At 40.0% G+C, this 16,309-nt stretch overlaps 1 protein-coding gene across 1 annotated transcript; it reads right to left on the bottom strand.

Annotated features, from left to right (window-relative positions):
- Positions 1 to 12,796: 12,796 nt before the first annotated feature.
- LOC130048787 (FMRFamide peptide receptor frpr-18-like) lies at positions 12,797 to 14,607 on the bottom strand. Its single transcript, XM_056145838.1, has one exon. It carries the CDS (start codon positions 14,605 to 14,607, stop codon positions 13,468 to 13,470), a length of 1,140 nt encoding a protein of 379 aa, XP_056001813.1. The 3' UTR covers positions 12,797 to 13,467.
- Positions 14,608 to 16,309: the final 1,702 nt, after the last annotated feature.

Below are 16,309 nucleotides of genomic sequence, written 5' to 3'. Positions count from 1 at the left end.
ATTGCTACGCCATCTTTTGATGCAGAACTTTCCCCGTGTGATTCTTGAATTTCTTTGTTACATGTACAAGGCTGAGGCTTCTGTTTTTTACTATTGATAAATCCAAAGTGCTCTAAACCTCGTTTTCCCGCCATCTTGATTGTTTTGACCGAGACTAACAATATTTATTCAGATTTCCGATACCGATTCTAAAATTTTACTGGTTGCCCAAATTTTCTTCACTCGCGAAAATGCGACTTAATTATAATCTCTAGTCGCAAAATTGATTTTCTGGTCGCAAATGCGACCGTTTTACTCGCAACTTGGAGCATTGCTGATATATGTAATATTAAGTAATAATAACTAAAATGAACAATAACTTCAGGTGCTTGAATTGTATATGATTATATGATAAAGAAACAGAATTTCTCTATTTATATTGCAAATTTACAACTCATGCCCAGAAAATTTGACATTCATATATAATTGAATTTTTCCTCAGAGGTAGTGCAACTACATTTAACCACAAAAGATAATCTCACTTACCTTTTTCAAGTTGAACTCTATTTTTAGTAACAACTTTTTGCTGTAGCGCCCATATTCGACAAAGGTCAGACTTCAAAAAACCTGGTGCATAACTTCAATATATATACTTACTTTCTGCAAAGTTTCAAGGTTGTACATAAAAAAAACTGTTGGAGGAGTTGATTTCACAAAATTTCCCCGCCCGCCCGCACTTCACCATACTATAGACCGGATTTGCACTTCGTGCAACCCGGCCAAAATGTATTTTTAATGGGGACCTCCAGAATTTTATCATATCACGTTTAGCGTATATATACCTGTACTTAGAATCTAATAAGTGTTTTACAGAGTTTTTTTTTTTAATTGAAGATAGCAACATATCCATATCTCAATTTTACTAACGAAACAGCTGTCTATATTGTCAAAAGCCTGGTGTTTTATTTATCTTGAGGAATGGTCGTGTAAAGTGATGAAAATTGGATCGTTTTGACGCTTTTGTATTGGAGAAAGTATTGTGATTTCAAATTTACTACCGGGTAAATGTTCTTTTGGATTTCTGACAACCCAAATTTGATTTACACCATGACCATTTCTTGCAAATTTGTGGCACAATACGCTGACGTTTCTCCTTCACAACAGTTAATATATTCATGAGAAGAAAAGACAGTAGAACACCTACTTGATCCTGCAAGAATCAAGTTAAAGTGCAGCAATCAACATCCATAGTCCTATTGCACGTACGAGATTGCCATGTTGTTACAGCTAATTATATATGCATGCCAAAGGTCAATCGGGGATAGCCATGTTAATGTAAACAATGGATGCCTGCGTTATTCTTGAAGTCGTACATCGCGGATCTTTTTGATTGGCATTTTTAAATTTTGGTATATAATATATAGATATATCTTTAACAAAATAGATACTGGCGATCAGACTTGTAATCTGGATGATTTCTCTCATTGGATAATAAAGGCGTTGCCTACAGCTGTAGAAATAGAGAAATCGAAATTAGATTCCTACAATTTTTTACTTAAGAGTTGGTAATGTTGTATATTGCCTGATCTTTTGTTAATTTTTATAAGTGGGGGGGGGGGGGGCGAAAAACAAGGAATGTCTCCTTGACCACCAGATTTTTTAACTGATGTAACTTACCTTCATGTCTGCCAGGAGGGGTCAACAAGGTGGCATGAAGAAGTATGAAATCTTGGAATAATGTAGTAAAACCTTTGTCTGCCATTATGTACTTAAACGGCTCTAAAAGATCCATAAATCCAGAATGCAAGGTATATTTTTGTCATTGGTCCTTCCTCCCCAGCATTCTTTTTCAATTTATTGTCACCATTATTACATCCACCGACACAGTGTCTCCCGGGCATATTTGTGAAAGAATTAACTTCTGAATGTGGTGATAAAAATTGCAAACTTGCACACAAAACCAAACAATAAAAAATGAAAGGAATGGAAAAAGTAAGAACTGTCAAAATGTATGCATTTCTTACTATCATGAGATCTAACATTATATTTTGCAAGCAAATGATAAGAATCAGTGATGACTAGGGCCTATCTGAAATTCTTACCTTAAAGTACTTCTAATCAGAACTATTGCTATCTAATAATAAAAGGGTCTCCCATTCCATTTTTTTTCTCCTCAGAGATCTATACTGTACAGTACAGAGTGGTGACAAAATGAGTATTTTTTTTCGCAACATTTATATACTCATTATTTTATTGAAATCCAACTTTTTTCAAAAACTTTTCTTGATGTCACTTCTGGACTAATATTGAATTGATGAATTTTTTATTGACTTGCAGAATTCCTTACACTTTCTTGTCATAATATTGAAATAATTTTTTCAGACCATCCATCCTAAGAAATGACATTTAAAACACAAGTATAAAATTTCAGAACTCGTCACTACTATATATCCTTAGTAAGCTGAAAGCCGAAAAGTTTCATGCTAAATCAATATAAACTCATTTCTGAAATGGATAGGTGAAAAATTAAGTGTAAGAAATTCTGCATCCATTTGTAGGCCCTAAATTTCCTTAAAATTGAACCAAAAGTGACACCAGATCAAATTTTGGAAAAAAGTTGGATATCGATTAAATATATAATGAAAACAAGATGTGTTTGTGAAACACAAATGCCCCCTATAATGGCCAATTCCGAAGATGGCCAAGGTCACAAGGGCAAATATCTTGGTACCAGTAGAAAGATCTTGTCAAAAGAAATGCTCATGTACAATATGAAAGCTCTAATATTTACCATTTAGAAGTTATGACCAATGTAAAAAAAATATTAAAGTAGGTCAAATGTCAAGGTCAAAAGATTCAATACCAACTGAAAGATCTTGTAACAAGGAATACTCATGTGAAATATCAAAGCTCTATCTCTTACTGTTCAAAAGTTATTAGCAAGGTTAAAGTTTTCAAAAAGTAGCTCAAACTCCAAGGTCAAGGGTAAAAAATGTTGGTACCCACGGAAAGGTCTTGTCACAAGGAATACTCATGTGAAATATCAAAGCTCTATCTCTTACTGTTCAAAAGTTATTAGCAAGGTTAAAGTTTTCAAAAAGTAGCTCAAACTCCAAGGTCAAGGGTAAAAAATGTTGGTACCCACGGAAAGGTCTTGTCACAAGGAATACTCATGTGAAATATCAAAGCTCTATAACTTACTGTTTAAAAGTTATTAGCAAGGTTAAAGTTTTCAAAAAGTAGGTCAAACGTCAAGGTCACGGGGTCAAAAATGTTGGTACCCACGGAAAGGTCTTGTCACAAGGAATACTCATGTGAAATATCAAAGCTCTATCTCTTATTGTTCAAAAGTTATTAGCAAGGTTAAAGTTTCAGACAGAATGACAGACAGGAGAAAAACAATATGCCACCCGATCTTCGATCTCGGGGGCATAAAAATAAAAACAAATACTCACTTTTGTCACCACTCCAAAGTATATAACACGTATACTGGACTCTTAGTTGGTTTTACCCCCCCCCCCCCCCCCCCCCCCCCCCTCATCACGGTGTGATGAGCAATAAGATATCACCACAATGTTGGTGTGGGTGGCACAATTAAGAAAGATACAAAAAATAATATTGAATGTAACTTAATCAAATTCTGTTCCGATCGCTATCCGCATACTTAGACCAATACTGATCGTTTAAGGTGGGTCCTTGGTCCTGGATTTTTAAGGGTTTAGGTAGCATTTTTTTTGTTTGGAATCAATCAATTAACATTCAGAGTAATGAAAGAAGGTAAAACAGTTAAGGACTTCCATATTAATTTTCATTACATACACCACTAAAGTCATGTACCACGATGTAGATTTTTATGAAATTCATTGGAAACAGTTATTTGTTGTTATTTTAATATAAAAACAACGAAATATTTTTTGAATTCCATTTATTTATCGGGAAACATGTCAATAACTAAAACACGTGTCATTTTCAATATGTTCATCAAGTTTTAGAATAATATGTGCAAAATTATTGAATTAGCGTTATTCTCCAAAATGTTAAAAAACAAACAAATGTGGACGCATTTTCCTTATAGCATGGTTTACATATCATTTTTTCTGTTTATATTAGTAGAGTTACATCAGTTATAGTTATTTATGAGGGAAAAACATACCTTTCCTTAATAATTTCAAATCTAGAGCTTCCAGATTATGTATACCCCCATAAAAAAAACTGAAGCCTGGCACCATACAGCTGAGCTATTTAAAATCACTCGGGATTAAAATTTTATGTAATTTCATGAAAAGACACAGATAATGATTCCTTGTCACCTTGGTAAAATATTTGTCAAAAATAAAGGAAATCTATCGCATTATGGACTTGATAAATAATTTAATGAAAACAGAGTTATTGTCCTTGGATTCAATATTTTGAAACATATCATTGACTATTCAAATATAACTAAGACTTTTGAAATATTTTATGGCTAACACTATTTTTTAAAATAACTATTGAAAAAGATTCCAACAAAAATTTATGTTCCTGTCATTAAATCATTGACTTTGCAATATCATATGACGTCACAGGAGTGTGGAACTACGTTAATGTTCAATCTATCCCCGATTGACTGGGAGGATAGCACATATGCTTACCGGTAAAACTGAAACATGATTTTTGAAAAAGACCTTCTTTGGAATAGGAATTCGAAGTATAAGTTGGATGACCAAATGTAGAATTAATGCTTAAACTTAAACGTGCAATTGTAATAAGATGCCCTACAAACAAAAGCAATGTTGTAAAGAATTTTGTGAGTTGGAACCAATATATATATTTCTCATGTAGCATATCTAATTTTTTCATCTCTTCTGGTTTACTAACCATAAAATGTTAAATGGTACACACTTTAATCTTAATTTAATTCGAGATGTTACTAACATTCCTCTTATTCTTTTCATCCATTCTGACAAGGTGTCAAGTTCTTCTTCACTTGACATAATCTTTGACAGAATTCGTAATAGGTGATAAAGTTCTATCGCTGATTGTGATATTAGGGTTCTTTAACTTTAGGACGTTTTAAAATTATTGACTTTTCATGTCTAGCCCATCGTCTGGCATAATCATCGACAGAATTTATAATGGAGATGAAGTTCTGTCACCAATTGAAAAACCGAGGTTTTCAGAATTTAGGACTTTTTGAGATAAGTGATTTAAGTTCCTCATTTTCAACTAGATAAACATCACTAGTAATGACATGTCCAGCTGGACTAGATAGTTGAACGAACAAGAACATGTAGACGGATTTTGTATAAGTTGATCTATATCTGAACACTTTACAGTTTGTTATCAAAATGTTTCAATGCAATTGTAGTATATTTGTAGGGAACTTGAAATATGCTGGAATACAAGACTGAACTTTTTTTGACGTAAACGTTGACAGCATTTAATCCTTTGTTCGTGAATTTAGATCTAAGGAACAAACGGCGTGAATGATTTTCATCCGTAGTCCGTGGCGGTTTAAAGAGCCTGTGATGGACAACATCCATAATCACATAATTCAGTACATATTCTGCTATTGAAAAATCCAAGCATGGAATAGCTTTGGCTTATTATACATCACATATTCAAAACTTTCAACTGGGACGGAGTAAAGATTTGCGCAGAAATGATTTAGACACATTTGTCTGTTGAGGTATCGTACACGCGAGACCTTTACGTCTTTGTGTATTCTAAGCTGTGCTTGGCACACTGATTTTCACTACAAAATTTTATTGAGAATAGATATTAACGGCAAACTAACAACTCAACTTTATGACAAACGGGGTGATTTCAGCTTCTCCATCGTCACCTTTATGTAGCAATATTCCATTATCACCTGCATGCAAGGTGAGGATAATGAACAGTGATCAATCTCATAACTCCTATAAGCAATACAAATGGATAACTAGGCAAACACGGACCCCTGGACACACCAGAGGTGGGATCAGGTGCCTAGGAGGAGTAAGCATCCCCTGTTGACCGGTCATACCCGCCGTGAGACCTACATCCTGAGCAGGTAAACGGACTTATTCGCAGTCAAAATCAGTGTGCCAAGAATGGCTGTGGTGTTTATATCGCTCAACTGATTTGATACGCAAGAGCTTGTTCCGTGTATGGTCAGTTTTTAAATCGAGGCAAGCTACTGACAAACAAGTTGATGGTGCAGGGGTTTTAACAGTCTCGTTTGGAGCCAGCTTTTCGCAAATTCTATGGTCGTTATAACGACCTAGTTGGCCAGTACAGCCTATCATTGGAACGAATGCTGTCTGACGTGTTTCATACCGATTTTTCGGCCGTTTTTGACACACTGATTTTGACTACGGATAACTCTGTTTACCAGTGAGTGACCAGTAGACAGGTGTAGGTACCTGATCCCACCTCTGGTATATCCAAGGGTCCGTGTTTGCCCAACTCTCTATATTTTGTATGGCGTATAAGAGTTATGAGATTGATCACTGTTCGTTATCTTCGCCTTTCATACAACGACAATAGATTGAATTAGAACCGATGAAAACTAAGGTGAAGTTTACTAGTAAGAGGTATTAACAAACTTATTTCAAAATAGCTAAATGGCAGACAAAAAAGAGAATATATGTCAGAATGAAATTTAAAGATCATCTCATTATTAATCTACATGTAAATAGTACGTTACAATTATTTAGATTACAATGAAATCATCAGTTGTAGGTGAAATAGCGTAAAGTTAGATCTATACTTAGAGCGTGCTGCCAAGGCAGTGAATGTTTAGAGCTTGCGGCCAAGACAGTGAATACTTAAAGCGTGCGACCAAGGCAGTGAATGCTTAGAGCGTGCGGCCAAGGCAGTGAATGCTTAGAGCGTGCGGCCAAGGCAGTGAATACTTAGAGCGTGCGGCCAAGGCAGTGAATTCTTTGAGCGTGCGGCCAAGGCAGAGAATGCTTAGAGCGTGCAGCCAAAGCAGTGAATGCTTAGAGCGTGCGGCCAAGGCAGTGAATGTTTTGAGCGTGCGCGGCCAAGGCAGTGAATACTTGGAGCGTGCGGCCAAGGCAGTGAATACTTAGAGCGTGCGGCCAAGGCAGTGAATGCTTAGAGCGTGCGGTCAAGGCAGTGAATGTTTTGAGCGTGCGGCCAAGGCAGTGAATGCTTAGAGCGTGTGGCCAAGACAGTGAATACTTAGAGCGTGCGGCCAAGGCAGTGAATACTTAGAGTGTGCGGCCAAGGCAGTGAATGCTTAGAGCGTGTGGCCAAGACAGTGAATACTTAGAGCGTGCGGCCAAGGCAGTGAATGCTTAGAGCGTGCAGCCAAGGCAGTGAATGCTTAGAGCGTGTGGCCAAGACAGTGAATACTTAGAGCGTGCGGACAAGGCAGTGAGTGCTTAGAGCGTGTGCGGCCAAGGCAGTGAATGCTTAGAGCGTGCACGGCCAAGGCAGTGAATGCTTAAAGCGTGCGGCCAATGTAGTGAATGCTTAGAGCGTGAGACCAAGGTAGTGAATGTTTTGAGCGTGTGCGGCCAAGGCAGTGAATACTTAAAGCGTGCGGTCAAGACAGTGAATACTTAGAGCGTGCGGCCAAGGCAGTGAATAGTTAGAGCGTCAACCAAGGCAGTGAATGCTTAGAGCGTGTGGCCAAGACAGTGAATACTTAGAGCGTCTGGCCAAGGTAGTGAATACTTAAAGCGTGCGGCCAAGGCAGTGAATGCTTAGAGCGTGCGGCCAAGGCAGTGAATGCTTAGAGCGTGCGGCCAAGGCAGTGTATGCTTAGAGCGTCTGGCCAAGGCAATGAATACTTAGAGCGTGCGGCCAAGGCAGTGAATGTTTTGAGCATGTGCGGCCAAGGCAGTGAATGCTTAGAGCGTGTGGCCAAGGCAGTGAATGCTTAAAGCGTGCGGCCAAGACAGTGAATACTTAAAGCGTGCGGCCAAAGCAGTGAATGCTTAGAACGTGCGGCCAAGGCAGTGAACGCTTACAGCGTGCGGTCAATGCAGTGTATGCTTAGAGCGTTTGGCCAAGACAGTGAATACTTAGAGCGTGCGGCCAAGGCAGTGAATGCTTAGAGCGTGCGCGTCCTAGGCAGTGAATACTTAGAGCGTGCGGACAAGGCAGTGAATACTTAGAGCGTATGACCAAGACAGTGAATACTTAGAGCGTGCGGCCAAGGCAGTGAATGCTTAGAGCGTGCGCGGCCAAGGCAGTGAATGCTTAAAGCGTGCGGCCAAGGCAGTGAATGCTTAGAGCGTGAGGCCAAGGCAGTGAATGTCTTGAGGGTGCGCAGCCAAGGCAGTGAATACTTAAAGCGTGCGGACAAGGCAGTGAATACTTAAAGCGTGCAGCCAAGCCAGTGAATACTTAGAGCGTGTGGCCAAGGCAGTGAATACTTAGAGCGTGTTGCCAAGGCAGTGAATACTTAGAGCGTGTGGCCAAGGCAGTGAATAGTTAGAGCGTGCAGCCAAGGCAGTGAATGCTTAGAGCGTATGGCCAAGACAGTGAATACTTAGAGCGTGCGGCCAAGGCAGTGAATGCTTAGAGCGTGCGTGGCCAAGGCAGTGAATGCTTAAAGAGTGCGGTCAAGGCAGTGAATGCTTAGAGCGTGAGGCCAAGGCAGTGAATGTTTTGAGTGTGCGCGGCCAAGGCAGTGAATACTTAAAGCGTGCGGCCAAGGCAGTGAATACTTAGAGCGTGCGGCCAAGGCAGTGAATAGTTAGAGCGTGCAGCCAAGGCAGTGAATGCTTAGAGCGTGCGTGGCCAAGGCAGTGAATGCTTAAAGAGTGCGGTCAAGGCAGTGAATGCTTAGAGCGTGAGGCCAAGGCAGTGAATGTTTTGAGTGTGCGCGACCAAGGCAGTGAATACTTAGAGCGTGCGGCCAAGACAGTGAATACTTAGAGTGTGTGGCCAAGGCAGTGAATACTTAGAGCGTGCGGCCAAGGCAGTGAATACTTTGAGCGTGCGACCAAGGCAGTAAATAGTTAGAGCGTGTGGGCAAGACAGTGAATACTTAGAGCGTGCGGCCAAGGCAGTGAATACTTAGAGCGTGTGCCCATGGCAGTGAATGCTTAGAGCGTGCGGCCAAGGCAGTGAATGCTTAGAGGGTGCGGCCAAGGCAGTGTATGCTTAGAGTGTCTGGCCAAGGCAGTGAATACTTAGAGCGTGCGGCCAAGGCAGTGAATGTTTTGAGCGTGCGCGGCCATGGCAGTGATTACTTAAGAGAGTGCGGCCAAGGCAGTGAATGCTTAGAGCATGCGGCCAAGACAGTGAATACTTAGAGTGTGTGGCCAAGGCAGTGAATACTTAGAGCGTGCGGCCAAGGCAGTGCATACTTTGAGCGTGCGACCAAGGCAGTAAATAGTTAGAGCGTGTGGCCAAGGCAGTGAATGCTTAGAGCGTGCGGCCAAAGCAGTGAATGCTTAGAGCGTGCATGGCCAAGGCAGTGAATGCTTAAAGAGTGCGGTCAAGGCAGTGAATGCTTAGAGCGTGAGGCCAAGGCAGTGAATGTTTTGAGTGTGCGCGGCCAAGGCAGTGAATACTTAAAGCGTGCGGACAAGGCAGTGAATACTTAGAGTGTGCGGCCAAGGCAGTGAATACTTAGAGCGTGCGGCCAAGGCAGTGAATAGTTAGAGCGTGCAGCCAAGGCAGTGAATGCTTAGAGCGTGCGTGGCCAAGGCAGTGAATGCTTAAAGCGTGCGGTCAAGGCAGTGAATGCTTAGAGCGTGAGGCCAAGGCAGTGAATGTTTTGAGTGTGCGCGACCAAGGCAGTGAATACTTAAAGTGTGCGGACAAGGCAGTGAATACTTAGAGTGTGCGGCCAAGGCAGTGAATACTTAGAGCGTGCGGCCAAGGCAGTGAATAGTTAGAGCGTGCGGCCAAGGCAGTGAATGCTTAGAGCGTGTGCCCAAGGCAGTGAATGCTTAGAGCGTGCGGCCAAGGCAGTGAATGCTTAGAGGGTGCGGCCAAGGCAGTGTATGCTTAGAGTGTCTGGCCAAGGCAGTGAATACTTAGAGCGTGCGGCCAAGGCAGTGAATGTTTTGAGCGTGCGCGGCCATGGCAGTGATTACTTAGAGAGTGCGGCCAAGGCAGTGAATGCTTAGAGCATGCGGCCAAGGCAGTGAATGCTTAGAGCGTGCGGCCAAGGTAGTGAATGCTTAGAGCGTGCGGCCAAGACAGTGAATACTTAGAGTGTGTGGCCAAGGCAGTGAATACTTAGAGCGTGCGGCCAAGGCAGTGAATACTTTGAGCGTGCGACCAACGCAGTAAATAGTTAGAGCGTGTGGCCAAGGCAGTGAATGCTTAGAGCGTGCGGCCAAGGCAGTGAATGCTTAGAGCGTGCGGCCAAGGCAGTGAATGCTTAGAGCCTGTGGCCAAGACAGTGAATACTTAAAGCGTGCGACCAAGGCAGTGAATACTTAGAGCGTGCGGCCTAGGCAGTGAATGCTTAAAGCGTGCGGCCAAGGCAGTGAATGCTTAGAGCGTGCGGCCAAGGCAGTGAATACTTAGAGCGTGCGGCCACGGCAGTGAATGCTTAGAGCGTGCGGCCAAGGCAGTGAATGCTTAGAGTGTGCGGCCAAGGCAGTGAATGCTTAGAACGTGCGGTCAAGGCAGTGAATACTTACAGCGTGCGGCCAAGGCAGTGAATGCTTAAAGCGTGCGGCCAAGGCAGTGAATACTTAGAGTGTGCGGCTAAGCCAGTGAAGGTATTTTAACGTGTTAACTAGTGCCTGTCGCAACATGGGATCTCCATTTTTTTAAGGTCATATCCGAAAGACCTGTGATTCTCACTTCGAAATACAGAGCGTTTAGCGAAGGAGCAATCTCTACCTATGTTTACAGCTTAGGTTTCACCCAGGGCTCGAACTCGCGACCTTTTCTGTCAGAAAGCGAATGCTCTATCACTAAACTACCAAAATGAATCGAATCACCCGAAAATGTCAATGAAATTCATAAGAAACAATCTGAGGTCGTGTATTTTACTGTTGTAATAACGAGATCACGTGAATGAACCCTACACCTGTCACATGGTTAATATTGGATGTTCTCGAGTCGCTATCCTGTCTACGTATGCCGAGTACATCCCACGTCATCGTTCAGTTCCACAATTCTTTTATGTGGTTCCTATTGTCCTTCTTTTAGGTAAATGTCTGGAGCCATCCGGAAAAGCCAAGTCTGAAATTGATTTTAGCACACAGGAAACCTTAAGATCAGGTCATTAAAACTCTATGAAATTCCTTATAATGGGCATTAGACCAGTGCATTGTGGTCACATCAGAATCATTGATTATGTCGAATGTTGTTTCATATCCCAATCAAGTTTTTCTTCTCTATTGTACAACCCTCGTCGGCTTTAGAGGAAGTGTTATAAAATTTGACCTATGCAGAACGTACATGTAGATAGCCGTAGCAATGAGACTAACGACTACCATAACCTTTGGGTTTAAGGTATTTTACATTTCTTGTGCCGTGCGCCTGGTGAAAGTCGAAGTCTTGTTTCACGCAGGGTCTGCATTGAGAAATGAATCAGGGACATTCCGGTTGCAAAACAAGCACCCCGACAACGTCCTTTGTTATTTTGAGGCGAGTCTACATTTCGTGTAAAAGTACGTGAAGGCCAGATACCTGGTGTTGCTATGCATGTATAATACAGGTATTTGCTACATTATGCAATTATGAGCTTTTCCAATTAAATGTTAAACCTTGATACTAGTATCATAAATACATTACATACTGATGGTTACATTACTGTTGGTATCAGATAGCAGATTGAATCGTTCAGTGACCGCAAACTTTCATCAGAGTTACCGTAAATCGTTATGTCAGCAGCTGTTCTCACCATAAGGTCGATATCAGTCAATTTTTAATTTGAAACCTATCTTTGAAAGAAAACGTGAATGAAAATCATATAAACCTCTCCACACTGAAAGCATAATAGCCTTTGTCTAGGTAATATTACCCAAACATTACTATTCCCTGTGTAAGACACTAGGGGGTGGGGGCGGGGTTAGCAATTGCACAATACTGTAGAGGTTCAAAGATACAAATAACGCACAGTTGTCCTATCGTAGATTTGTTTTGCGAACGGATTCTTCTCCTATCTATTGTAGGTACTTGACTGGTAACACGTTGATTCAAGTTAATGATATAAGTGCACTAGCCCCATATTTAAAGTGTTTAAAAATACTATGTACAGTCTTGTATGTACTCATATTTCTGGTATTCAAATGATATTGAATCCCGTGGAGATCCGGATTAGAACTGGTCCTCAGTACCCCTTGTTTGTCGTAAGAGGCGACTAAATGAAGAGGTCCTTTGGATGAGACCGCAAAAACCGCGTTCCTGTGTCACAGCAGCTGTGGCACGAGAAAGATCTCTCCCTGCTTAAAGGCCGTAAGCGCCGAGCACATACCTAAATTGTACAGCCCTTCATCGGGAATGGTGACATCTCTATATGAAGGGAAGATTCTCGAGAAGAACGTTAACAAGATACAATCAATCAAATGATATAGAAGTCCATCCCTTCTTATCACATTATAAAAGTATTTGTCAAATATTTTCATGAAATGCGAAGAACATAAACTCTATAGGATTCCTGAATTTATATTTCCAGGGCACAAATGGAGTAGAAGTACCAGAGATGATAATATGATATATGTTTTGAAGAAAAGATAGTTCAATATCAAGCTTGGGTTTGTGCTAGGCTTTGGACGATACGAAAATAGAGCTTTGTAAAACGTGCTAATTCAAACATGCGACTGTGAATAAATGTATATATCTTTCATGAAAAAAAATCCATAAAACATGTCATACAATATAGTTTTTATTGACTGTATCACATCGTCTTTCGTATAACACATGTACAATGAGGTAATCCTGTTCAATAAATCAACTGATGGACGATACATCGCCTTTACAAATCAAGCAAAATCTGATCAGACGGCCTTTTCTCGAGTTTTCTAATCAAGATATACGATTCAAGAAATACCCCCGAGACATCAGTTATCCACACGTGTTCTTCTCACGAGATCTAACGTTCTACAGAAGGAATGCTTTATTTATGTAAAAACACGACGAGATGTACACACGACGAGATGTACACGACGAGATGACAAAAATAGAGACGTGTACTGCAAGTGAACTGATGATTTTTGTTCCATCAAAGTTTGCCAACAAGTTAGTATCACAAACAACATTCTTCATTCTTTGTACGCATCGTAAAATATCAGGCATAGAATACAGACAGCAAAACTATTACAGACAGATATTCACAACATGCTGTCACTTCCGCTGGCATATATTTCGTGAGACTTTATTTCCGCGATTTGTCTTCTCAAATTTAGTAGTATCATTGAGGCATAAATTTCACAGATGTTCAATTTCCAGTGCATATATATGATAAATAAACGAAATCATACGCAAAAATCATACTTTGTAACCAAGAGAATCTCGTGAAAGTACTGAAAATTGTGTTCTTGTGAATAAAAATCATTCACAGTGGGTTGTTCCTCAAGTTCAAGTCCAGCTTCGTAAAACACTAGTCCGTTCTATATATCCCATTCTGTCGCTACAGCCCATCCGTAACCTTAGCGACTCGTACATAAAGCTCAGGGATTTCTGAAAATGTTTCCCATATAAAGCGTACAGGAAAAAGTTCATACTAAAACTGGCATAGTAAATTATCTGTGAAATTTCTTGTACGAGGTATTGGGCCATATCAATGCTGTAGGTATTGGACGGATGGAGAAAGGCTGAAATAAGAGTAGAAAGCTTAAACACGTGACTTGGTAAGTTTAGAACCAAAAATGTAGTGGAAACCAGTAACAAAGTCCGTGTAACTCGCATTTGTTGTTTTGAACGGAGCGTCCTGTGTTTAAATTTTGAAGCGTCTCTCGGAGACAGACATGCACTCCGTTTCTCGTGAAATTTGGCAGCTGTACAGGCAACTCGCATATTCATCAAAAAGATGAGAGTAAATGGAATTAGCATTGTCAAAACTGTGTCAACCCAAGTGATAATGTTGAGAAATTTGATGAATTTTACTTTGTACGTGCACCGTGTGAATTTCGGGGAGGTGTATACATCTGTTGTCCAGGACGCAAAGTTGTACAGCACAAGAGAAATCACAACACAAATGATCACAGCCACTCTCTCTCGTACCTGGGTACAGAAAAGTTTTGCCTTCAGTGGATGACATATAGCGATATACCGTTCAGAGGTAAAGCCCACGACAAACCACACAGACAGAAAACTGGACACATAGGTCAAATAGGAAATGACCCTGCAGGTTGTTACTGAGGTCAAGATGTTATCCACCGAGCCATCGAACCAAGTCACGAATAAGGATATCAAAAACACGTTATCTGCACATGCCAACGCCACCAGGAAGGTAGATGAAGATGATCGTCTCAAATAATTAGATGCGAAAACCGACGTGGACACCAAATTTCCAAAAACGCCCACTAGGACGATGATGGGGATAAAAGCATTCCTCATTATTTTAACGATGTTATATATTTCCATTTCGTTGACTTTTTCTAATTCTTCTGTTCCTGCGAAAGATGTATTTTCAAAATGGTTGGTGTCCGGATACATGATGTATTTAGCTTCTAAATGAGCTGAGAAGTTCGTAGAAAACACCTCTGTCGTCTCCATCTGCGAATAAAATGATAAAGCTTATCACTGCACAGCTATTTATATAACCGCTGCTCTGTATAGAATCAATACAGACTGTAAATAAATTGCCAATTCCAGACGCCTCTTCTGCGATCAAAACTTTTATGCATCGAAACTAATAGATTTTAACACCCAATAAATTTACATGCGGTGAACTTCATATGATATATATTCAATTTTCAAATTGCTAAATATTAAAAACGCATGGTATATATCTCGAACATTGCATATTGCTCCAATGTTCAAACCTTACTTTGCGTGGTTCAGAATAGTTCCAAAATAAAATTGTCAGACCTGCACAAAATATACAGCGCTTAGGAAATAAATATATCCTACTTGGATGGCTGGAAAACAATGCTAAGGAATATATCATATTGTCATACACACGAATTGGATAACTTTACTTTGTTATTTTTATAATCAAAACAGTACCATCTTACACGTAGAAAACAAAAACGCTGGCATTCATACCGATAATTCTTTGCTAGGTAAAACAGACACTAATGTAGCATACATACTAGTATATAAATTTTACCACAAGGTAAACCAGACAAACTTTAATATTGTAGAACTGAAATAGATACCTTAGATTGTATTGAACTTGATCCTAGGTTAAATTCCTAACTCAGCTGTCGAGAGAATATCAATAATAATAACGTACTCCACATTATAAATAGTAACAAATAAATTCCGTGCTTTGTATTTACCAATTCTATTGGAACTTTATGAGATTTTTTTCAATGGGTTGACAGTTCTAGGAACTAATTAATCAATATGAATCTTTATTATACGTCAATATTAATCCAATATTTTACATAAAAGGATGCTGGTGTTCCAAGCTCTTGATATTCAAATGATGGGGGATATATGTGTTTTGTATTGCTATATCGTAATCGTTCTATCAGTGAGGACCGTAGCACACAAAATAATTATAACTCTGACACACAATCTAAGTAAAATCAGATTTCTTAGATCCGCGCCTTATACTCTTACGCAGAGTACACGGCGCGGGTCTAAGAAATCTGATTTTACTTTGATTGCCCTTATACACACAATGCCATACCGAATAAAAATCAGTGATCCAACCCTCTAATCCGCGTCAATTATTGTCATTAGACGAGGGGTGGGTAGTTCAGAATGAAAAGCATGGTTGTATTCAGTGTAGTACTAAAGAACACATTAAATATGTATTATAGATGTAAACTAAATCTGATTCACCTGCGAGAAGTGTCTGCGAGTTTCAGGAATATGTTTCCTATTGGAATATTTCTTGCAGCGAATCATTGATTTAACCTTACGTTCATATGAATAAGAAAGTAGCCGAGGACGATTTGTTTTTAAACATATAAGGTGGTTGGTTTTAACATTTAATACCAGTTCTATGCAATGATCAAAATGATGTGGCCATGATATATGATGAAAAATTATGATACTTTGAGAAAGTATTTATGATGTGTTGATACACCATAGATAACCATAATGTTGTGATGCTTGGGCCTGGTTGCCATGGAAACCAAGTGTCACTTGGTCATACGTGTATTTTCCATCTAAACTAATGCGATGTTAAATATCCCTTTTAAACACCTCAAGTATAGGATATGGGCATTAATAAACATGGCCATAGAGACAGAATTAGAAATCTTATATAAAAGTGTCAGAATACTGGATTTGTTCCCTTTTT

The sequence above is a fragment of the Ostrea edulis genome, chromosome 7 (assembly GCF_947568905.1).
Source record: "Ostrea edulis chromosome 7, xbOstEdul1.1, whole genome shotgun sequence".
Classification (NCBI taxonomy): Eukaryota; Metazoa; Mollusca; class Bivalvia; order Ostreida; family Ostreidae; genus Ostrea; species Ostrea edulis.
Note: the sequence above shows the minus strand (reverse complement) of the source record. Positions and strands in the feature narration are given on the sequence as shown.

Excerpts from the sequence above, each read along its gene's own strand:
- LOC130048787 (XM_056145838.1), bottom strand. The coding sequence starts at position 14,607 with ATGGAGACGACAGAGGTGTTTTCTACGAACTTCTCAGCTCATTTAGAA.